The sequence below is a fragment of the Gobio gobio genome (assembly GCF_949357685.1).
Source record: "Gobio gobio genome assembly, chromosome: 13".
Taxonomy (NCBI): domain Eukaryota; kingdom Metazoa; phylum Chordata; class Actinopteri; order Cypriniformes; family Gobionidae; genus Gobio; species Gobio gobio.
Genome location: NC_137106.1, coordinates 15,414,764 through 15,441,316, shown reverse-complemented (window position 1 = coordinate 15,441,316; position 26,553 = coordinate 15,414,764). Strand labels below are relative to the sequence as shown.

At 39.1% G+C, this 26,553-nt stretch overlaps 1 protein-coding gene across 1 annotated transcript in view; it reads right to left on the bottom strand.

Annotated features, from left to right (window-relative positions):
* mdga2a (MAM domain containing glycosylphosphatidylinositol anchor 2a) overlaps positions 1 to 26,553 on the bottom strand; it is a 192,563-nt gene that overhangs the window by 107,727 nt on the left and 58,283 nt on the right. Inside the window, exons 2-3 of the mRNA XM_079832727.1 lie at positions 22,139 to 22,278; positions 4,894 to 5,068 (exon numbers count right to left, since the gene is read on the bottom strand). Of these exons, the coding sequence (XP_079688853.1) occupies positions 4,894 to 5,068; positions 22,139 to 22,278 (315 nt within the window). The remainder of the gene's footprint in view (positions 1 to 4,893; positions 5,069 to 22,138; positions 22,279 to 26,553) is intronic.

The window sequence follows — 26,553 nt, the reverse complement described above, 5'->3', positions numbered from 1 at the left end:
GGACCACACGCCCCTGGAACATACAACCATTAACAGCAAACATAATGTCTAAAATGAGGGACCACTCAGGCACCTTTATTTTGGCACTTGAATTGAAAGTATTTTTACAACTGTAATTTTTTCAGGAACCACAATAATTACTGTTCTTGAGTGAGGATCCATGTGCTTTTACATGTGCTTTTGCCCTCAAAGGAAAAACCTTCATATTTTTTGAGAACTCTCAGCTATCAGTAAACTACGCCTTTTAACATCTTTCTTTCTCCTGCTTTCAAACATTAATCAACCTGCCCGATAACAATTTGACAGACAGCATTTGTAGGACTCATCTCCTGCATGCCAGGTTATATTATTAATCTAAAAAATTCTTCAAAATATCTTATTTTATGTTTCACAGAACAAAAAAGACACACAGGTTTGGAATTAAATGAGGGCGAGTAAATTATTACAGAATTGTCATTTTTGGGTGTTAGTAAAACACACACACACACACACACACACACACACAAAAAAGGATCACTGGATTCAAGGTTTCAATTGACCACTTTGGAACAAATATAAACCTGAATGTAATCAATATCACTATTGTCTTGACCGCATTAAACTAATGACTAGTGAGTGCTGCCACACTTAGAGACAACATGGGCACTCCGAATCGAAGTACTCAGTTGTTTATCGGCAGTGTGTTGGCTGTTCTTTATCAATGACATGTGTCTAGGCTTTGATCACTGCATCAGGAGTAGCATGTCTCTGATCGATAAAAGCGAGTGCCCACCAGCGAATAGTCCACCGTGAAGCTGGAATAAAAATGACAAGCTGAGGCCTGTTCTCTAATTCAAGGGTAATGACTTGCTCCTCATTGTCTCCCCACGGCAATGCTGCCTGCCATCGTCCATCGCTCCTTCTATTCATCTCTCTGTGCTACCGTAAATCACTTTACAACATCTATGGCTCCTCCGTGTCTGTAGGGAACAGAGGCAACACACAACTCCTTTTTTGACAGGTTGTGATAGCTTTTGATGGTTCCGATAGCAGAGGAGTAAACCTTTGAAACTTGGAAAAATTCAGGAGCTAGCTTACTGACAATGATGTCTCTTTGAAGAATAATCCTCAATTTCATTTCACTCATTCATTAAACCTCTCATTTTACGCATTTCGTCACCTTTTCAAAGGGATGCATTTGATTTCAACAAGTCTACAGTTGCCACAACTTCAAGGAGAAGTCGATAATGAGCCCTTGTGGCATCTCTAAGAAAATAAAAGTGTTCACAGAATGATGACGTGTGTGAGTGCAAAACACTTTGAAAGAGAACTAGATGAGATATGCTCATGATGAGTCACATAAAAAAATCTCACTGTCTGGCTTTTGACAGTGCTAGACAAGAAAAACATGAAATAATACATGCTCCATTAGAGCCCTGGGGCTGTGGTCACAAAACATCTTAAGGCTAAAAGTAGCTCCTAACTTGCTGATTTAGGAGAAACCCCTAAAAAAATAATGGGCGTGTCAGTCCTATTTTTAGGACTCCTGAGTCTTTTACAAAGCATTTTAGTGCTAAAACCAGCTCCTAAATCTATGACAAGTTAGAGGTAGTCAAGAGGACTAAAGGCCTTTGCACACTGAGTCCGAAATTTTTGCATGCATTTTTTCGTATTCGTGATCCGAAAAATTCGTCACGCACAGAGACCTTGCACACTGAGTCCGATGCGTATTTATGAATGCGTTACGAAAAAAAAACGCAAAAAACACAAAATGCCGTCTTCCACCTCATCAAGGAGCTGCGGGATTATCCAGACCGATTCAAAGTTGAATGTCAGTGGCTCCGTTTGATGCTTTGCTAGCGATACTGGAGCCACATATTAAAAAGACCACCAATTTCCAATCCTGAACAGAGACTGGTAGTATGTCTAGGATCCGCGCGCACACACACACACACGGTTTACAGGGAGTTGGTGTACTATAATTATAGCTGTGAATGTGATATTGTAGTATTTTTGATACAATAATATTTGTATATATAATTGTAGGTATCTGAGCACTGGCGATTCATTCACCAGCATTGCCAGCAGTTTTAGGTTGGGCATCGGCTGTAGATGGAAAAACGGATGCGAAAAATGCAGAAAATCGAACCTGTTCCGATTTTTTTTTTGACGGACGAAAGTTTCGGAGGCAGTGTGCAAGCGTAATTGACATGACGTGAGGTCGAATTAATTTTTTGACGTGCGAAAATTTCGGATGCGAATTTTGGATCAGTGTGCAAAGGCCTTAAGACCGAATCACAAACAATCCTAAAATGGCTATTGCCGGCAATCCGCCTCAGCAATCCGCCCAAAGATACTGTACAACATTGAGGCAATAGGCGATAGAGCCTTGGGTGCTGAGCCTTCTTACCTTATAAATGAAATAAATATTTAACATAAATGTTAATTTATGTAGAGGCAATAGGCATTGAATGATGGAGAATAAAACATTGCAGTTAAGTTGAAAATAATGTCCCATCGTCTGCACTGATAGCCTTGTGGGCAGCTTGGGTGACCCAAGTTTGAGTTCCGGCTCGTGGATCTTTCTCGATACCATCCCCCATTTCTCTCTCCCACTTCGCTTCCTGTCTACTCACTGTTCTATCATAATAAAAAGGCAAAAATCTTTAATGAATAAATAAATAAGAAATGATGTCCTATTACCTGTGGCAGTTGTTTCTCGAGTTCACACTTGCAAAATAATCGAATAGAGTAAAAGATTAAAATAAGCGTATTTGGCGTGCTGTCCGAGGGGTACTCCCCTGTATCCCCGGCTGGGAATTGGAACCAGCCAAGAGTGAGGAGTCAGGGTGGGGGAGAGATGCAGAAAACTGTCGAGGTAACTGGGTGAGTCGGCTGTGTATATGTAGCTGAACATTTAGCAATTAGCTGAACATATACTTGTTTAATTAGTGACACTTAGCCTACATTTTAAAATCTTTATTTGAATAAGGCAATATGATACCTCAATCTACAATATATCTATGCTTAAATCACTGACAGAGACCCCTCCTTCATCAGCCAATCACTGTGTGCATTGTTAGTAAGCGTATTGACATCATTCATAGAAACAAGGTCCACCCCACCCTTTCTCTTATCTTAAGACTTTTCTCTATTCCTTACTAAAAGTTGCCCTCAGCAGCTTTGTGAATAGATTTTAAGAGGAAACTCTTACCTAAGAACTTTTACTGCTATTTAAGAGAACTCTTAGTGGTAAGATAAAATGTTTTGTGAATTCGGCCCTTGATAATGTAAGTTTTGCATGCATGTTTTTCTTCGGTTGTTAATATAAAATATGAAATCATGTAGCTAGACTTCAAATGGTTCCTTATAGGCCTACTGTAACTTAACCACAATATATTATAAACAGCATATAAATTGTATACTACACCTTACATTTTTGAGGTCAGTAATTTTTTTTACATTTTGAAAAAAGGCTCTTATGCAACAAAGAATGCATTTATTTGATTAGAAATACAGTTATTTTGTGTAATATTATTACAATTAAACATTTAGAACTAGTGTCTATTTATATCAATATATAATATAAATATTATATTCATTTAAATATTATAATACATGTATTTTAAAGTATATTAATATAGTATATTAATTATTATCATTTTTGAAAATATATCATATAAATATATCATATATATAATACAGTAGAAGAAAAAAGAGACAGTACCAAAAGTCGAATTATTTATATCTAAACAATCTGGTAAAATTTCACATATAAAGCAATAGTAGATGACTAGCATAACTAGTTATTATACATATAGTGCCCTGTTGGTACGACGCTGATGGATATAAACTTAGATTATTAGCAATAAAGTAACATTTATTTATTAGTGGTACTGTATTGTTTCCTTAAGTACTTCCTTGTGTCATTGTCCAGTCATTAATTTGTTGTTGTGTCTGTATCATTAAATGACACCATAAGTGGATAAATAACTTTCTTAGCAGATATTTAGCCGATGCTTTTATTCAAAGTGACCTAATGTACACCTATTTTAGGGACATTCATTGCTCAAGGGCACAAACGTTTTGGCTAATGGCTAGCTCCTTAAGAGGCTGAGATTTAGTCACTTTAACACCCTTATTTGTTAGCGAATATTGTGCCAAAGTAGGCATGTAAAATATGCTTGGAATTTGTGCTACTGTGTCACTCCGAACTGCATAAAGCAGCTAGTGAGAGACGCATTAACGCTTAGAAAACGTTCTGGCCCATTATAAACAATGCTGGAAGGTCATCTAGCCATGATAAATTATTCAGATTACTGTGCCTAACATTTATAATTTTTTTCCAGAGAAATGGTTTTGAATAATGGGTGCTCATAATAGTTTAACAAGCAAAGGATAAAAAAATCCCCATTTTGTCCTGGATTTTTTTCATGATCATGAAAAAAGGAAAGAGAAGAACACATTTAAAAAGAAGTGTTTTGACAAGCTTAAAGGTATATAAGCTTTTATATTTAACAAAAAACTATTTTCTAAACTAATAAGAGTACTCAATTATGCTAAATTATAATTACATAATATAAATACATATATCATTTGATATATAATTTGCTGCAATGCACTTTTTCTAGTAAGTTATTAGTTTATAAAATGTAAGGTTACAATATAAAATCAACAGTGAACCCAGAGACTAATACAGTAAACACTTTTGCTTACACTTTTGTCTTTCCAACAGATTATGTGATTTGTAACTTAAGGATTTAAGTGAAGAGCTGAATCAAGGTTGAGTATGTTGCCTGAAAAGCTAAAGAGAGATGCAGGCACAAAGGCTAATACCAAGCTATCGTTGACTTCCAAGAGTGCGTGTCAAGTGTGTGGTTTTCTACAGAAGGGTGGATGAGCTTGTTAACTCACAGTAGACATCCACTCGGATGGATTTGATGGCGGGAGTGCCGAGTCCGTTCTCAGCCTTACAGTAATAACGGCCGCCCTGGTGCCTCTGGATGCGGGTTATGCGCAGTGTCTCATTGAATACGCTGGAGTCCTGGAAGCGGTCAGTAGCACTGCCTGCTGTCTTGGTCCATCGTATCTGACATGAAACAAAGAGAGAGAGAAACAAAAATAACCTCGGCTTAAAAAGAGAATCATAAGATAGTGGTTGTAAAGCAGAGTGTTTATCTTAGTGCAAACAAATTGGCCAAAGAAAATACTACATTCAATAATGAAATAATTGTTTCAATATCAGCTATGACAACAATGGTGGAATAGATGTAGTTATTTTAGCTCAAATTATGCTAAAAACTGCAGGCTTGTGCTTATGTATATTTGCAATCTAGAATGTCTAAATTGCCTGAAGATTGGCTCTTTTAAAGGGGTACTTCAGCGCTGGCAAGATGAATGTGTATTTAAACTGGGTCATTTATGTAGTAGAAATGTGAAATAATTTTTGAATGTGGTGCCTTCTAGACTGAGAAAAGACAGAACATTTATTTTTGTCTCATGTGGATGATAGACAACAACTCCCAGAATGCACATGCCCTACGAGGCCACTCCCAAAGCCACGGCCACTGGTTATCACTTGCCCACCATGACACCGCCCCCACCGTCGTTTTGATTTTCATATAGTAATACAATCATTTCATTCAGTTAGAGAACAGACACTACAATTAAAAACTGTAACTGTGTCTTTTCAATAAAGTGTGAGTGAGCCGAACGAAAGGCACGGCAAAACGCAGCAGGAGTCAGATTTCATTCATCACAAGAGCGAAGAGCCGAGCTGAGGTAAGCGCGGCAGTCATTCACGACGCGTGTCCAGTCCGCCGCGTTTTCAGATCATGCCTATGGAAGCTTAACTTTCATTGGAATTCATTGAAAAGTTGAAACACTCACTTTGCTCCGCAATGCTCCGTTATTAATGCCCGAGCCGAGCTGCAGTGCACATTTACATTCTGTGAGTGAGATCCCACCCCTGTGGGCGTTTTGATAACATGCAGAACTAGCTCCTGTAGTCTCTAGCCTCTGGCCAAAAAATCCTCCGATGATGCAAAATGACGATATTTGCGTCATCTGAGGACTTTTTCCAGAAATAAAATGCATAATTCTCTCGTCTCAGCGGGATATGAGGGGGGAAAGTACCATAATTTGAATATACTACCGGGTTTCTACTGATACAAAGCTTAAAGCTACTGTTTTGTTTAAGTTTTGACTTGTAAATGAGCAAATAGTCTGCAACAGATCTATTTGGATGGTAATTATTTCTCAGCAGGATGTCTGTAAAAAAATCTGTATGTCATGAATTTGAATGCCGATTAATTCACAGAGGACGAAAGAGCTCTGCCATCTTACAGCCTAGAAGTTTATTTGACGTGGTCTGTCTTGCTCATACTCAAATAATAACAAGTATATCCTACAGGTTATACATCAAATGTTATTTATATAAGCGGCCCGTTTTAACAGTTTTTGTCTCTAACATGATTTGTCTCTAAATGTTTTTACTTAGTCACTGTGGTGGGGTGGTAACCTATTTTCTTTTTTTCCATTTCTCTAATACAAGTCCCCATTTTTTTAAATAACCAAATGTTTTCCAAATCAGACAGTGTCAGCCCTGACCCATCGAGGCAGACCCATCGATGCATGGACTCCACTAGACCTCTGAAGGTGTGCTGTGGTATCTGGCACCAAGATGTTAGCAACAGATCATTTAAGTCCTGTAAGTTGCGAGGTGGGGCCTTCATGGATCAGACTTGTTTGTTCAGCACATCCCACAGATGCTCGATTGGATTGAGATCTGGGGAATTTGGAGGCCAAGTCAACACCTCAAACGTTGTTGTTGTGTTCGTCAAACCATTCTTGAATAATGTTTGCTTTGTGGCAGAGCGCATTATCCTGTTGAAAGAGGCCACAGCCACCAGGGAATACCGTTTCCATGAAAGGGTGTACATGGTCTGCAACAATGCTTAGGTAGGTGGTTCGTGTCAAAGTAACATCCAGATGAATAGCAGGACCCAAGGTTTCCAAGCAGAACATTGCCCAAAGCATCACACTGCCTATGCCTGCTTGACTTCTTCCCATAGTGCATCCTGGTGCCATGTGTTCCCCAGGTAAGCAACGCACCTGACCATCCATGTGAAGAAAATGTGATTCATCAGACTAGGCCACCTTCTTCCATTGCTCTGAGGTTCAGTTTTGATGCTCACGTGCCCACCGTTGGGGCTTTCAGCGGTGGACAGGGGTCAGCATGGACACCCTGACTGGTCTGTGGCTATGCAGCCCCATACGCAACAAACTGCAATGCACTGTGTATTCTGACATCTTTCTATCAGAACCAGCATTAACTTCTTGAGCAATTGAGCTACAGTAGCTCGTCTGTTTGATCGGACCACACGGGGCAGCCTTCGCTCCCCATGTGCATCAATGAGCCGCGGCCGCCCATGAAACATTTTCCTGCTTCTAACACATCAACTTTGAGGACAAAATGTTCACTTGCTGCCTAATATATCCCACCCACTAACAGGTGCCATGATGAAGAGATAATCAGTTTCACCTGGCATAATGTTTTGCCGGATCTGTGTATATATATATATATATTAGTAAATATATTAAATACATAAAAGGCACTTTTTAAAACAACGTGACCCCAGTCTATTATTGTCTTAATTGCCTCATTAAAATTGTATATGGCAACCAAACATTTTTCATGGCAAACTAACAAATAAATATTGTGTACATCTCAAATAGCAATTAGCTTACATTTTTTACATCAACACCCACACACAAATATAGTATAACCCAGAAGAAAGCATGGAGAGATGAGGTAAAGAGTGCTGCACATGGAGCTCGGCTGGGCATAGAGGAGAGGGAGAGAGATTCTGTAGCTCCCTCTGTGTACACTCTATCTGCCAACCAGCCAGACAAGTGGAGCAAATTGCCCATTCAGGCCTGGCTTGGCCTTACCGAGTCCTGAGTGAGACTTACTGTGTAGATGACCTACATTAAAACACAAAACCCCCCTTTATCATCCCTGCTGCTCAAGAACCTCAGAGGCGGGAGCAACTCAGCTTGAGTCCGGCTACAAAGATCAAAGCTCCGCCTTCCTCTTGCAAGTAGCAACTTCTTCCTCACCCCAACTATTAGCCCCTCTCCTACTAATTAAGAGCATTTTCAGCTCTGCAACTTTGAAAGACCAAGCACTGCTTCGCCTACACTCTTAAAAATTAAGGTTCTAAAAGTTGGGTTTCGCAGTGATACCACAGAAGAATCATTTCAGATTCACCTAAGAACCTTTCAGTGAACAGTTCTTAAAAGAACCTTTTTTTTCTAAGTGTGAAGAACATTTTAATTATCTATAGAGCCAACGAATTTATAGAACCAACTATAAATAACCTTTTTTTGCCGTGGAAAGGTTCTACAAGGGCCCTTGGATGCCAATTAAAGAATCTTTAGTCCTCAGTTTCCATTTGCGCAGGTCTATGAAGAAAAAAAACCAAAACAAGAAACAGTGGTTTGAAGCCCAACTGAGTCGTAACCTTTGGAAGTGGTAGGATGAAATCCATTTCATGCTTTGCTGAGGATGGAGGGTGGGCAGATTTGTTTACACACGTATTGGATGTTGGTTAGGAATAACGGCGTATTGGAACTCATGGGGCTTAGATACGCCGGCTTTCTTTGTGAGCTCAAACAGGAAATAAGGCAGCTAAAGAAAAGTGCTTAGCCTGTACGTCTGCATGTATTGAGGTGGGCTATAGCTGACAGCGCACAAATAGAAATTTCTACTTCCAGAGGGGACAAAGTGAAACTGAAAAATTCTTTGTCATTATGTGGTAGCAATGTCATTATGTGGTAGCAATGCAGTACAACACGTAAGAAAAGATGACCCAGTTAAATCCTTACAACTTATTGTACTTTAACTTCATTTAATGTATAAATTCTCGACTTGGGGAATGCATGAAATAAAAAAGTAGCACATAGATCAAAAAACCCTGTTTTATTATTTATTTCTGTGTTAGTAGAGATCATGACTCAAGCGATATGTTGGGGGTGGAAAGTGAAAACAATTTGACAGCAGCCCACTGTCTTCACAACCAAAGTGCCTCCATAAATAGTCATAAAACAGTGGAAATGACAGCCCTCCAGAACCCATGCCATATAATACAGAGGAAAATATTGTTTCTGAGTAAAGGAAGGAAAGGACATTTTCAAATTAAAGGATTGCACTTTAAAGGGCTAGTTCACCTCTAAATGAAATTGCCGTCCTCATTTGCTCACCCTAATGTCGTTCCAAACCTGTATGACTCTCTGTATTCTGTTGTGCTGTCCATACAAGGGAAGTCTCCAATGTATTTGTTTTGGACTGTGGTCTCACAGTGGAGTGACGGGAGTATAAAAGGAGGAGCGACGATAGTGCAAGACGAGAGATGACCAGGCCTGGACTTTACGTTGTGTTTTATTTACGTTTTGTTATGTGTGTGCGCGGTAGTCGTCCGTGAGGGGCTGCCGCTTTTACTTTCATTTTGTGTGTATTATTTTATTAAAGTCTGTTGAACGTTCGCCGGTTCCCGCCTCCTTATTCCCATACGAACAAACCCTGTTACATTGGTGCCGAAGCCCGGGAGGAAGGAGGGACATGCTTTCGAAGAGCCCTCGCTGCTGAGGGGGATTGCGGTGCTGAGGAGGTCGGGCAGCGCGGATGAATAAAGACCGCGAGTGGCTTCCCGAGGCGGTGGTGCTGGAGCGAGTGAAGATCCGGTGGGACGGAGAGCTCGCTGCCGTGCCCCTGGGTCGAGGTGGGGTGGCTGCCTTCCGAGAGGGAGCGGAGGAGTCGCCGGCGTTCGCTGTTAGCCGAAGCCTGCTGCCGTCCGCCATTTAGGGGAGGAGCAGTGAGCGCGGGACTCGCTGCCGGCTCCCTCAATAGGAGGAGCCACTGCCGGCTGCCAGGTGTGGAGGAGGATCAAGCCATCCACCAAGCGTCCAGTGCCATCGCATGGCACCGCGAGGAAGAGCCTCTCGGCTGGCTGAGGACCGAGCGGCAATGTGTCTGGGAACCGGACCAGAATTTTTCTCCTCTCTCCCTCTCTCGGTCTGTCGCTCCTCATGCACCTGGCTCCGTTTCTCTCGCCTCTCTGTCCTTACCCCCGGGTACCATGGCAAACCGGAGGAGGGGGGGAGTAGAGCGCAGTCTCAGGAGTGCCCCCCAGCCTGCAAAGGGCGTTGGGGGTATGTGGCAAGCAGCGAGGCAAGGGACCGTGAGAGCGGGCCGGTGGCGATTGATAATGAGCACCAGCTGCACACCGGTCTCATCTCACGGCGGAGTGACGGGAGTATAAAGGGAGGAGCGACGACAGTGCAAGACGAGAGTAGCCTGGATGTCAACCGAACTTAGCCCCGCCCACAACATTTTAACTCAGGCAGTTCGGTCTGGACTTGATCCATAGAGAAGTAATTATGCCCGAACAGAAACTGTTCGGACCAATGAAATTGTCAGGGCGGGCTTTAGACGATGATAGACAGATGTTAAACAGTAATGTAATCATCCGCGTCATCAAAGGCGCTTGGGTTGAATTTGTTCTAATCCTAAACGGAGAACTTCTTCGTATATGCATTCACCTTTACTATTTCTCTCAGAAATGATGATCGTGTTGGTAAGTACTCTGTGTATCCTTAAATAATTTTTTTACAACACCGGCAAAGATCGTTTACACTCATCTTTTTCTTCTAACGTTACTTATTCCAGCGTGCGGGCAGACAGGGTTGCCAAGTTTTTACAACAAAACCAGCCCAATTGCTACTCAAAACTAGCCAAAAACAAGCCCAATAGCTTTCCAGGGGGAGGGGGGGGGGGGGGGGGGGGTTCTCCGAAAGGCATTTGGGGGGTAAAATATGTGTTATTTTGGCAGGGCTACCCGCTAAAAATCGCATTCCTGGGTCTGTATATCACATAATTGGGGTCGCTTCAAACCGTGGACATGGAAAAACCCGCGAACTTGGCAACACACAGTGCAGTTGAGTTCTGTTGACATTTGACAACTAACGTTATGCGTCTGTTGCTCTGATTGGTTGTAGGTCTATCCAATTGAGGTCTTTCCTGGTTCGGTTGAAACACGCCCCATAATCACAGCCCAACGGAGCAGTATCAAGACTCAAATTCTGATTAGAGTTGAGTATGACGACGTCAGGCTAAGACGAGAGAGGACCAGGCCTGAACTTTACGTTGTGTTTTATTTACGGTTTTTTATTTGCGTGCGTGGCAGTCGTCCGTGAGGGGCTGCCGCTTTTACTTTCATTTTCATTATTTTATTAAAGTCTGTTGAACGTTCGCCGGTTCCCACCTCCTTCTTCCAATATGAACAAACCCCGTTACAGGGTCCACATGTTTCAAGCTCCAAAAAGGACATAAAGTTGGTGTGAACTTAATTAATGCTGTTCCAATCTTCTGAAGTTTAAGGTTTTCATCATACAAAGTTGAACTCAAGAATACAGATCTCCAATTAAATACCATAAGACATTAATAACAACAAACCTCTTGTATGGAGCTCTTTCATGCTGTCTTTATGGAGCTTGAAACTGCTGGACCCCACTGGTTATCACATTCATCAAATATCTTCTTTTGTTTTCCGCGAAAGAAAGAAAAAATAGCATGAGGGTGAGTAAATGATGACAGAATTTTCAATTTTGTGTGATATATCCCTATAAAGTATTTGATAACGTCAGTGTATTGCATAAACAAAACATTTCAATAACTATGAAAAATGAAGGTACTCTTTTTTTTGAAGTACGGTATTACAAACATTTTTCGTACATCTTCATAAATTTGTCAAGTCTGAGATTTCTGCCCCTGCCAGCATTAAGTGGATCAGTGCCACGGAGCGCCTGAGCCAGAACACTGATGGGAGTTCTGTGACGACGGGCCCAGTGTGTCAAATGCAGACAGAATGCGCCCATAAAGAGAGCTATATATAGCCTCCAGCCCCCTCAGTCTATCATAAAGCAGCCCTGGGCGTATCTTTCTCTGGCCCACTCACTGTCTGTGGGATATGGGAACTGGTTCAGTAATGGAAGAGCTGAAACAAAGAGTTGGTGAAACCTTGGACAGGGAACCTTGAGGGTTCACACTAATTGCCGATTAATATGCTTTGCTGCATGGTAAGAAATCCATCTAAGATGACCCTAGTGCTAATTTGATTAGGAGAAAGATTCTGGAACAGAGCCATAAATAAAACTGGTAATTAAGACACGGTGAGTGTGTTCGGTCAAAATTCGCACTGCTAGACTGAGGACAAGCAAATACAAATACAAGATATTTGGTCAATTCACTGGTTGGTCCTACTTCAAAGTTACAAATAAATAAATAAAATAAAACAAAAAATTAAATGCAGCTTTAAATTTAAACAAGATGACAAGACATGATATCTTGTGATATGTCATGGGAAACAATACAAAAAAAAATTGAATCTGCCAGAATAAGCTACTGGGAATAATTCTGAATGGACATCAATAGAGAAAGACATTTATGGGACCAGATGGTGTAGTTACGGCATCAAACAGCAGGGGCTAAAGAGCCAAACTTTTAACTATTGGTAGCATATGTACAATACATGCTTTGACTGGGACAATTAAAAAACGGTTTCTAACAGTTATACATGATGGTCTTCGACACTTCATCCATTTCATAACACAACTGTATGATGTTTTGTTTGCACTGTCTCACAGAACTGAGCTGTACCCAGTTATGAAATTTTAGATAATAAATGCTCCTGTAGCACATTTTCCGACAGCCTAATGCATTATGTGATACCCTGTGCTATGGATAGGTCTGGAAATAGTCATATTTCATGTTTACTGTCATTAACGTCCCAAAAGCAGAGATGGCGATACTGCTTTAAAGTGGAAAAAAGTAGATATTTCATTAAAAATCTTTCCTTATTTACACTCAAGGTAAGGGAGTCAGCGAAAGCTGGAGATGAGATGAGAAGCGGCACAAGTTCATTTATTCAAAATGAGGCTGCCAGCAAAAATCTTCCTATCTTTCCACTATGAAGGCTGGGAGGCAAAAGCAGCACAGAACTTTCAAAATGCATTATGGTTTTCACAGCCAAAAAAAAAAGCCCTCTGCATGCACCAACACAACTCAACACATGCTCGCTTAAACAATTAAAACAACAAAATGCCTGAATATCAGTTATCAAACACTGAATTCATAAGCATAAATTGTACTTTGGTTGATTTTGATAGTGTCTGTTTCTGTTTTATGTTGGACACAAAACAGACAAGCCAACCCCAAATAGTTCAGACTGCAGCAATTGGGTTCCGGAAGTAAAAATACCATTAATTTTCTCCATAAGAGAATTGATTTTTAACAATAAATGATAAACCTTTAAAGACAACCTTTACTTTTTAAAACCTACTGTAAGTTTGTTAATCTATGGTATATTGAAGCCATCAACATTTGGGATGCACCGATATGAACATTTTGGCCGATACCGATAACCGATAATTCTTTATATTTGAAAGCCGATAACCGATATATTGGCCGATAAATCTAAATACAAATTTTAATAAACTTTGAGAGCCTGATTACAAAAACAAAAGGCTCACCATTAAAAGCCATGTCCCAAACACTTCGACATAAATCAAACCTATCCAGTACAGTAGCCTATTTGAACCAGTCTAAGATTCCTTACCTTTTCAAATTAATTTTACACTCCGATGGCCAACTTACTTTATTAAAAAAAAAATGGTAACACTTTACAATAAGGTTTAATTTTTGTTAGCATTAGTTAACCAACAATGAATGAACAATACTTCAACAGGATTTATTCATCTTAGTGCATGTTAATCTCAACATTTTCATATCCAAAGTTGTGTCTGTTAACATTATGTAATGCACTGTGAATGGACTGTTAATAAACACAAACATTTTATTACTAACATTAACAAAGGTTATTGTTCTCTGTTTGTTTGTGTTAGTTAATGCATTAACAAATGCGATCTTATTTGTAAAATGTTACCAAAAATTCTATTGCCTAAAAAAATAAAAATAATATACCTAAATAATGCAAACAAGTTATTGAACAGCATTGCTTAGGCTGCATAATAAAGAATCAGAATGCAAGTGCCGTGCATGAAATAACCTCTGCACAGACAATAAGGAAATGGTTTTAATCAAACCGTATTGTTGATGGAAATGATACGAGAACAATAAAAGTGCTAGTTATTAAAAATAACGCTTCTGTGTTTTTGAAAAAAATATGTTTAATATTACAGTAATAGTTAACATCTTTAATATTAGTCTAGTCTATTAAATAATGTTGCTGTTTGAGAGCACGCGCTGAAGCTGGAGAGAATGAACGAACAACCATAAACTGAAGCGCTTAGAAGGTTAATTAACAACTAAACGCATCATATATGAGAACAATCAGATATTTATACAAAATAAATATAATATTACAACTTATATTAGCACAAAATAACACATAGGTGAAGGATAACTCCTGTGGATGCTCTTCCCCTGTTTGAGAGCGCGCGTTGAAACTGAAGATGATCACCGTTACAATGAAGCACTGCGGGATATTGACTTAACGAAACACATCCTATATGACATTAATCAGATGTTTATACTACAAAAACGTAATATTACGACTTACATATGCTTAAAATGACGCAAATGCGTTGTGGACGCTTCCCACAACAGCGCGCTGGAATACAACAACTAAACCCAGATAATTCACAACGTTTTAAAACAAAAATATTCTCATTACAGTGTTATGTGTAGGACAGTCCCAGTAGTTATTAATGCTGTGCATTTCTGTTTGAAATGCGCGCGCTGAAGCTAAAGACCGGTACAATGAAGTGCCTTACTGCATCGTTAATTAACTCAACCATACGCATCCTATATGAGATTATATACACAGAATAATAAATATAATATTACAGCTTACAATGGCACAAAAGGCTGTGAATGCACAAGCAAACTTGACTGTGCTTGTCATGAAGGTGTAACTCCGTGGGCGCGCTCTTCCCTCAACAAACGCTCTTTTACAGCCGTATTCTCATTATCATTTTATGTAGATTATGTTAGACTTGCGCTGCACATGTTGCACATAACTGTATTTTCCTTTTCGAAGTGATTCCAATCATATTTAGAGCAATTCAAAACCCATCATGGTGGACAGCGCGTCTGTCTCAGCTGAAGGAAATAATACATTATCTATCGGCCTGACTATATCGGTCCAATTTTCTTATTGGACCGATAACGATAACATCAAAAATAATCATTTATTTGCCGATAACGATATGTTGCCGATATATCGTGCATCCCTAATCAACATGCATGATTTTTTTTTTTTTTTTTTTTTTTTAAATAATCATGTTTAACAGCAGAATTCCTGGAATCACTCACTCTCATCTATATATATATCACTCCCATCTTTATACCTAGTCTCTTAATGAGTCATGGGTGTGTTTTGGACGTAACGTGCAATGAACCAATCAGAGTGCCGTTTAAAAGCCAGTCGCGCCTGCACCATGGCGGATTCGCTATTTACATGGCGGAATTTGCAAGCAGAAAGACTGAACGCTTCTCCAGAGCGTCTATTTTATTTGTAATATTTCAAAATGTTTGTGTGCTGCTGCGTGTCCTTGTGTGTGTAACAAGCAGAGTGTACGCGCATTGTGCACCTATAGGCACATATTACTAACACGCCCTTTAAATAACAAAAAAATACTGCAAAAAATACTTGTGCAGTAGTTTTCAGTTGCCTCAAAACAGCAACGCGCCAACAATGCGCCTGAACACACCTCGTTTCCAAACCAGCACGCCCATGGGCGCAATAGATGGGTGTGATTTTGCTATTTAAACAACATGGCGCTGGAAAAATGATAACTGCGTCGGGCTGAAACAAGCAAAAAACACTTTCGCTGGGCCTGGCGTTGCATTGCAACGTCCTGGCGTGGCCCTTTGTCTTTTTGTGTGATTTTCAAACCCTTTTTTTGGCTTCAAATCAAAGTTTACAATGTTGTGAATCACCTCATAGCTGGTTGGTGTGGATCATGGCTTATGAATCTTTAACAAAGACTTTAGCCATTTAGCCATAGCTACACCCAATAATGTGGGCCATTCAAAAGTAGCCATGTATTATATTTATTACTTTTTATTCACACGCAGTGTATATTTATCACTAATATCTCACTACAGGTAAGTAGATGCTTTACCAGTGCCCAATTTTGTTTTACAGGAATTTAAGACTGGCTCAAGAGAGAGAGAGAGAGCGAGAGAGCGAGAGAGAAACCTGTGTCCAGAACTGAAAACCTGCAAAAAAATTTGGCAGACTTCAAATCACATACTTCCAGGAACACCTACGGCATCGATCATCTGACATTAAGATGAATGGGAATGTTAACAGATACATTTCTTCAAGTAATATAGACCTTCTTGCTTCCCTCCAGGTCTGGGGCACATGGGGTGGCGGCTTCCTCCAGTGGCTCGGGATGCCAGGGCCCCGTTGTGCATGCAAACCGCCCGAGGAGAGATGCACTTAGCACTTAACAGCAGCGGTATACCAACCTCATCACACACTGCCCGCCCTATTCCTCTGTTATGCCCGCGTCGGTCAGGAACCTGGCTGCAGGGCAGCGAACAAAATGGACGGATCGGCTCTGATGTGAGGAAAAGAACGTCACTGGACCACAAAAAAATTGCAAGCTCCTTCCAGATACTGTGTGTAGAACGCAAAATGGAGGCTTACCTCAAAACTATGACACCACAGCGCCAGGAGGATTTTTCAGCAAACATTTAGATTTTACGACTCTTCCAAGCTTTCTGAGGTCTGACAGTGCTCCTCAGGGAATCACTCAGCTCTTCTGCAGTCGTGCAGATTCAGTGATTTCCCTCGTGGCCGTCTCTTCCCTTGCACTAACTCAGTGGGACTGCTCTTCCTCTCCACTGAAAATGCAGCACTGAGACCAAGATGAGAGGCGTAGAGTGGTGCCTATCTAAAACCACACAGAGGCTATGGGACTGATAAGCCCTCTGCAAGATACGGCGAGGAGTGGGGCGTTGAGAGAATTAAGACCACTTGAGTGAGGGTGAAATGGAGAGTACTGCAGCAAGTCCAGAAGCGTAACAGATGAATGATACATACAGGAGTGCATGAAGCAGAAACACAGAATGTTGTTATCTTCCTGTGATAATCAAAATGTCATATTATTCAGGATTATATTGTGTCCTCTTGAGCTGAGAAGCATAACATTGATTTAGGACGCACAGTAGCACCAAATATAGAATAATTCCTGCCTATTTTGTCATAGCTCATATTTGAGTAACATACTGCATAAGGTAGAGGAGAGTAGAGGAGAATACTGCAATTAAACCCATTTCAGGATAAGAAGAAAGCAACTGTAACATAGGAGGGTAGGAAATCTGCCTTATGTTAGGGGTAAGCTGCGTCATGACGAAGAGCAAGCAGAATCATTAGGGAAAACTTGGAAGAATTTACATCTCAAATAAAAAGATGAATATAAATGGGAGGAAGCAATCTTCTAACACACAATCCCATTTCAAAGTCTTATTTGCCAGCAAATTATTCACATTTTCATAAATGCTCAATATTCAGAATATTTTTTTAATAGTATTTGTAATATTATTTCCTGCATATGGACACAAAGCTTCATACTTTACCCCTAAAATACAATTTTGGAAATCCTTCACATATAATTAAACTAAATTTAATTCACATAAACTAATTTACACAATTGTACACACAGGCAATTCATTAACTTGTGGTAGATATACTGTATATATTTTGAGATAAAATACATTTGACCTGTCATGTACTTCAACATGCAAAAAACGCACTCAACTCACCATTTTATGTTTGGTCTAAAACCCAACTGCTGTCATGTTTTGCCACAGGACAGCAATTGCGAGTAAATTTTGTGTCATCTTTGCAGGACTGTGATATGAAGAGTGCGCAAAGTAACATTTTATACATATCACATAACAGGCACAATAGGGGTATAAACATGAATACCTATCGGTGCAATATCCGTCACATGACTAAAGATGTGTCATTGTTTTCAAATACCTCCGTTTTCACAGTCCACACTACAACGTGAAGACGGCATTTTTAAATGTATCCGCTTTGGAGAGTGTTTTCAAAAAGCTACGTTTTCGTTGACTTAAAACAGTGTGGACGGAAGCATAGTTGCCAAGTCCGCGTATAACACGCGACTTTGGGCTTCTTTTTTTGGCAAGTCGCGTTAAAAAATCACGAGTCGCGGGTTGCGGTTTTTTGGGCTTATTTTAAAAAATGTGGTTGCTTGTTAGGAAAATATAATAAGCAACTTCGTTTCTTTACATTCATGGTCGCTGTTTTGTCCAATACATTGACTGACACTGTCTTCTCACAGCTAATAGGCATTCAGTGCAACGATACATGTGCTGTAGTAATCCGTCCTTTTATATCCCGCCTCCTTCTCCCCTTCATTGAAGAAAAATCGCATTCAACGTGCAGGCATGTGACATTATAAATGCACGTAATGATAGTTAGTAGACTTGAATAGACGTATACATTTTTACAAACAATAGCACAAGCAGAGATGGAGAGGAAAGAGGGACGAGAGGCACCTAATTTAATTAAAAATATATTTTTGTAATGTATTTAAAATTACAGGCTATTATAAAAAAACAAGTCTACTAATAATAACAGTAGGTATGGTTCGAATTTATTTTATTTTAAATATGTGGCTATATTGCAGCGCTCTAGTGCTTGTGTCCCAATGTGCACACTATCCACCCTAAATAGTGTGACATTAGTAATTTTCAGTACTATTTAGGGCAGATAGTGTGCACAATGAGATGCAGGGCTTGCCTTTTTCACGGTTTGCAGTGTGTGTGTTCACTACTTACTGCCCCTAATATGTGTGCACTAACTCCGACTATGGGTTACCATAATTGGCCTCCATTTCACTCTTCAAACCTCTTCTGTTCACAGCTGATCGGAGGATATTGTGTGTCCTTTATTGCAATTTGATGATTTTTGTAAAATCACATCTGTTTTTGCTTTTCAAACTCTGAGAGGTTTCAGTTTAATATGTTGCAGGCTCATTTATTGATAAAAAAATGATTTATTATAAATAATATTGATGATAATAAATAATATAATAATATTGGGCTTGTTTTGGGCTTGTTTTTGAAGCTGCGGTTGCTTATTTGTCTCGCGAGAGTTGGCAACACTGGACGGAAGGCCAAAACGGAGAGAAAAATATACATTTTCAAACGAAAGTGTATTAGTGTGGACATGGCCTGAGGAGGCGGCCACTCCCTTCATTGTTCCTGTCACAAATGGCACACTTCATATGCACTTTCAATCTTGTGGACTTACAATGGCTGCGCGTGTCCGTTAAGTCCACGAGACCGTAGGGTGTCCCATTTGTCATTTTAGGTCTCAGAAGGGTGCCGCACTGGTGCGGGTTCCGCAGCGGACTTCTTCCTGACAGTCAAAGCGGCCTTACGTCATGAAAGTGCGGACTCGTAGGAAGGCCGCGAGGGTTTAGGGTGCCATTTGGGACAGGGCCATTGTATGCCAGTCGTCCTATCAAGGCTCTATAATAAAAATACTAGTTCACTGAGAATAAAATTCTACTATATTGTATTTTTTAACACCACAAAATGTCTTGTAACTCAAATTTATTTTTTCATTTCCACCCATTTTCATCTACAGGTATATGTAGCACACCTTATGAAGTTATTTTTTCTTATTTAGATTTATGAGGTTCCCTTTTCATTCCACATCCTTGACTCTATTTTAAGTCAGAATAAGATAGAATACTTGGAATTTGATTCAAAACGTTAAGATTTATAAATCGGTGCATTGACATGACCTGTTGTTACTGTTATTATTATTTTACTAAACTTAAAATTAATTAATATTAATAAACTTATCTTACATCAACAAGTATTTTAAGTGCTAGCTCAAGTAGACAAAATTCTTACAAAATCAGGTTACCACTTTTTACAGTGTACTCGGATATATTATAACTTTTGAACCCAACTGCTATAGAATGCTGTAAAATTATACATTTTAGAACTAGTGAACCCAGCAGTTACAGGTATAATACTGTATAATCATCTGTTTCACTTCAAGATAGCCAATCACAGCACGGTAAAATCTGTCTATATATACACTATGTTTCTTAGATTTTAATATTGCAATGCAAACTGATTATTGACATTCTGAAAATCCAAATGGTTAATCACTTCAGACTATGGCCAACAAAAGGTCTTGTTTGCCATTACATCTCTATAGCTACATAGTTTTGTGAGGTTTTGAACTAAAAATAAAATTTAAAAATGTATCGTTTACACTCTGCCCTTTTCTTGCATGCTATCGGCTGCAAAGTACAATGTGAAAGTACAAGGCTGACGCTCCGTGCAGTGACACACATTCACACATCCATGAGCAAGGCAGTTTCATTTCAGGTGAAGGGAAGCGAGTCACGCAACATCGCACAACATGCTCCCAGAATCTGTCAGTGTAATATTGGCATTGAAATTAAAACGCGCGTGCTCACGCAGAATGTGTGAAACTGGCGATAGATCTTATCTGATAAGGTAATGTTTAGACGGGTAATGCACTTATCTTTCCGGAGAAAAAAATATTTACGTGGGGCCCCCTGGACGTGGTGCGTGGGCACTTGCCCAATTTCCCATATGGTTAATCCGTCTGTGTAGGAACTACATTTGAATTTGAACTTATTTTACGACCGCTAAAAAAATATGTTCTATATAGTATGAATATGGGTTGTATGAATGAAATTAGGATGTACTATGCCATGCTGTTACTGTCACGTGACCTACCAGCGTCAGTTGCATTGCTTCACTTCCATTCATAAAACCCCTCCTGTGACCTCATGGGATAGTAAAGTGTCCATCAAATGTGCATTTCAGAATCTCTTTCAGGTCTTCAGGGTACTTTTGGCATACTTTTTTTAAAAAATAGGGTACAACAGAGCTAAAGGCTCCACGGGGTAAAAGGCTCCTTTGATTTTATTTTCCTCTAGACCACTATAGCACAAAAACTTGCCTCAGCATTTTCCAAAGCATCTGCTTTTCAAGATGCACTTTAAAATTTGTCTGATCTTTGACGTGATCACAGGCAGCAGTGTAAAGTTGATTCTGAGCTAATTTGATCTAATATTTTATATAACAATATCATTTTATATAACAATCACTAAAATTATTGAATATATTTTGAGACAAAGGTCTTCTTAATGATTTTCAGTTTTGTTTCCAGGTTATTAAAAGCGCACCTGCTGTTGGGAAACCATATTTAACATGATAATAAATCGTAAGCTGAATTTTTTATTTGTTGACATGACATGGTTAGATTAAGATTGTACATATCATATGGGTGAGATGGGTGTCTACCATAGAGATGATCATATCATATCATATAAGAACATATAATTTATTGTTACTACTATAAATATATATTAAATTATTATAGGATCTCATTCAATGCTTTCAGAATCTTTACTTTTTAAAATAAGTTTGTGTCTATAGTTTTAAAATACATTTATATATTATCATATCAAGACAGCATATTTATTGGACAAAACTGAATTATTTTATTTATCAGAATAAACAGAAAATAGCTCAAACTTTACTAAAAGTGATTGTTTTGAACAGGTATTGACTTAGACATTATTTTGGTTAAAGTGTTTGTATCAATACTGTGTGCCTTTTGTCCCATGCTGGTGAGCCTTTTACCCCGTGTGTGGGGTAAAAGGCCCCCCTCGCCACCTCATACATTTATACGATTTTTAAACTAAATAAACCATTTTCATGATTTATTTTCACACAAAATATTTTGCTCCATAAACGTTCAGTACAAACAAAAAATGTTTTCTCTGTAATCATACACTATGGGAGTAATGAAAAGCAAATTTTTCTTTAGTACCCTACTATGCATTCAGACATACTACTCTGTTAGCGTACGTTGTTTGCATGCTAGTTGGGAAGTATTCGATTCTGGATGCAGCGAATGTAATTTTCAATTTCAAATTTTGTGCAAATATCTAGAAGTCCTGTGATGGTACCCATCAATGAGCAACCTCATGCTGATGATCGAAGGGAACAGAGGTCAATAAACTCAGAGAGCCTCACCTGTGGCCGTGGATGCCCGGAGACCAGACAGGTCAGCTCCAAAGTCTCCCCCTCCCGGATGGTGTACACCCTCTCTGTGTAGCGCTCCTCCTCAATGTTGCATGCGTGACCGGAGTGGATGATCCGAACGTTTGGGGGAGCTGCATTAGGGAAGAAATGAAAAAGTGATATAGTTCAGTTTGCCGGATCATTTGAGGTCGCATCATCAACCAGCCACACTGCAGAAAGCTGTCATGGAGGGAAATAAAATCCCTGCCACATGAGACTGATGCTTTCAGCCAAATCAAATTCAAGGTGAGGCACTGTAATCATTCACCTTACTCCAGCAGATGTAATTTGCACTAGACCAGTTGCTCTGTATGTAGAAGAATCTTGGACTTGCATTTCCAAGCAATTTTGCAGACAAAAATATCCCTCGTCTAAGCATTACCTTATAGTACATCTCGAAGATGCGTAGGCGACTGATGAGGCAAAGTGCCTGTATTATTGATTTCCCCTCTAAGCAGGAGAATGGAGCTCCAGTGCACTGCTTGATGATGTTTCCTCCACTGATCTCCACTTACCAAGCACTTCAAGGATGCACATTTTTTTTTGCACAAACTCACATTTTCTTACTGATGCTCTTTTGCGTTTTTCCATATGATTGTTAACTGCATTATTGTAAAAGATTCATTACAGTGATACAGAAGTAGCTCAAAATAATATTTGTAAAGCACTTCAATTCCTATAAAAATGCAGTGAGCACCAGTTTTATGGAGTAACAAAATTAAAAGTAGCATCCTAAGTAACATAATGAATGAAAGGGGGCAACTAAGACAATCTCAATCACAACAAGGAGAGAAAGGGGCGGAAAACATGTAAAAAAATGACTGATGACCATAAATAATAAAAATGACAAGGACGTTAATAAAGAATGTTTTAATAAAGGACATTTGTAGACATGCACATTTTAATAAAAGATACAAATAAGATTAGTTTTAGTCATAAAAAACTTTTAATGAATGATTTTTAATGAATCAGTTGATTGAATGATTAATGATGGAGTGATTTAATTAAATTATAAATTAAATGTATATTAATGTTTTCAAAACATATTGGGCCCTATTTTAATGATCTAAGCACATGATCTGAAGCGCAGGTGCACTTAGGGTGTGTCCGAATGCACTTTTGCTAGTTTAATGACGGTAAAAATGGTCGGTGCACCAGGCGCATGGTCCAAAAGGGTTGTACCTAGTCTCTTTTGGTGTGTTTTAGGCGTAACGTGCAATAAACCAACCAGAGTCTAATTTCCCATTTTGAAAGCCAGTTGTGCTTGCACCATATTATTAACACGCCCTTTAAATAACACAAAAAATACTGCGCTATTGACTTCAGACCAAGTTTTTGTTGGTCAATGGTGCAGTCTATTTCAGTTCCCTTAAAATAGCAACGCGCCAACAATGCACCTGAACACACAACGTTAGCCAACTATGGTCGCAAGTTCCGTTGTTATCAGCATAGTTCAACGAGTCTGTGTTTCCCGAAACCATAGTTCCAACGAACGTTCGCAAACAGCATTACAAAGTTGCGTGGTTGGAACGACAGCTCTCTGCCTATTGTTAGAAGCATAGTTTCTTGTTTGCATGACATGTGGACTTAATAAATCCTTATCCTGAGCAAAATAAGCAAGCTGACATTCAGTACAAACTATATATTTTATTTAGAATACATACAAATGTCATTTACGTCTTTTAGTTTGTCAAGGAATTTAAAGCACTGTTTTTAAAGAGTGCGTATGTGCATACTTGCTCTAGTACGTAAGGACGAGCCAATGAATAAAGCAAAATAACTGAGAAAAATTTGAATTCGTCCTTTAGATGACGTTCATAATTTATAGCAAAAAAATCTAGCATTAATTCAACCTTAAACAGATTCATTAAAATAAGTTTTTACTCCACCAACTGCGACGTCATTAACCAACGTGGTTGAACGACAGATTTGCGGGAAACGGTTTCGGGAAACAGTCGTGTCTAGCTAGTTAATTTCTTCAACGATGCATCGTACTGTGGAAGTTAAGCAGTGAGTTACGTCCTTGCACGGGAAACGCACCCCAGCACGCCCCGTGGGCGAACAGATGGGTGCAAATTAGGGCTGCACGATTTGGGGAAAATATCTAATTGCGATTATTCTGGTTAAAATTGCGATTGCGATTTAAAATGCGATTATTATTTATAAATTTTTACACATGAAAAGTGTGTATATAACATTTTGTGTTTATATATTAATGTGACTAATAATAATAATTATGATTATTATTATTGCTAAATAAATAAAAAAATATTACTATTACAATAACATTAATTATTAAAAAATTAAAATAGAGCATTTAAGAATAAATATAACAGTATAATAATAATATTTATATGTTAACGAAAACTAAAAATTATGGGTTACCTGTTAGTATGCAGAGAGCCTATGACTAAAAATCATTAGAAAGGTCTAAGGATTTATTGTAAAAAACTATTATTATTACACAAATCTGTACTTTTTATCTGTGATATCAAGTCAATGTCTTAAATATGAAATACGAGCCTCTTATGCATCCACTGTGGGGATTAAAACTCCTGTACATTGAAGAAAAACATATGGATTGTCATACAAATTTATTTAGAGAGAAGTTTTATTTTTCTTATTTTGTACCCAAAAGTTTCATTCATACTGGAGGCCAGAGGGCGCCCTCGAGCAGAAAGAAGTGCCAGAGTAGTAATCGTTTGTTTTCAGGAAATCCCTAATGTGAAGCTCGCACTGTATGCTGAATAAAACGAAGATAGAAACGCTTTGACTGATTAAACATGAAGATAAATACTTCTGCGACAAGATATGGTGTATTTGAGTTCTTCAAGCCTTCTCGGGTATTTTCATAATAATAAAAGTATGCAGTGCTGATTGACATGCTGTGATAAGAAGCCACATCAGCTTGACTGACAATATGAAGTGAGTTAAAACATGTTATTAAACATTGTATTTGGTTGGACAACAGGTTTATGATTGCTTCGCATTACTAGTTTGTGAAGATGTTTGACACATGTTGCTCAAACTCGCAGTGCTTTCAGAGGGAGCAGCATTTACTCCTGATCACAGAGCCGCTCTTCACTGACACGCTGGGCATTTATTTATTTCATTAAAATGCGCTTTCATAATTGCACATAAGTCAAATCGCGATTGCGGTTCGATTTCGATTAATCGTGCAGCCCTAGTGCAAATGCATTTGCTATTTAAACAGCATGACGCTGGACATGAAAATTAAAACTGCATTGGGCTGAAACTAGCAAAAAACAATTGCGTCGCGCCTGGCGCCACATTGCGCCGGGTGTATTATAGGGCCCTTAGCCTCAATGTTGTTTGCTACTTTTAGATACTATCTTGTAACGATACAGTTTCAAATGAGTCCCCCGGTACTGTTACGACCTTATGGTTTGTGTATTGTTATATTTCTGTTGCTTTGTGAGTGTCTGTCTAGGAACATCATCTGATTGACTTCTGCAAGCTGATTGATGCTATGTTCTGATGGGTGCACAGTACTTTAAAAAGCACGTCATCACTTCTTCTGGAGTCATCGGCTGCATCTGAAATTGCATACCTCCAGTATGTGACAAAAGAAGTATGTCCGAATTCACAGTACTCATAAAAGAGTAGGCAAAAGGTACCCAGATGACCTCTTCCAGTGAGATTCTGAACTGTGCATACGATGGACACCTTACTATCCCCTGAGGCCAAGTGAGAGGATTTGTGAATGGAAGTGAAGCAACGTAACTGACGCTGGTAGGTCACATGATAATGACAACCTGGTGAATGTAGTACGTTCACATTACATTCATACTACACACATTCAACCTTTCAGAATGTATTTTTATAGCAGTCGGGAAGTGAATACTTCTTCAAAATAAGTACTCAAGAGAGTATGCGCTTTTGGATGCAGCCATCATGTTCTGAGCAGAGAGAGTTTGACTGTGTGTAGTGCAGAGTTTGTGTGTGTGTGTGTGTGTGTGTTTTAGGGGTTTTAGAATAAGAACGTTTTGTTTGTTATTTTGGCCCTAGAGTTACAATTTAAAGGTCCTGTTCTTCGTGATCCCATTTTTCAAACTTTAGTTAGTGTGTAATGTTGCTGTTAGAGCATATATAATACCTGTAAAATGATAAAGTTCAAAGTTCAATGCCAAGCGAGATATTTTATTTAACAGAAGTTCCCTTTCAAAGCCTACAGCGAACGGCCGGTTTGGACTACATCCCTGTAAATCCTGCTTTAATGACGTCAGTAGATCAGTTTGTTGACTAACCTCCGCCCACAAGAATACGCAAAAAAGGGGGCGTGGTCTTGTTGCTCTCCCACGTGGAGAAGAGGAAGTGTTGCGTTCGGTTGCGTTTGTAGTGTGTTT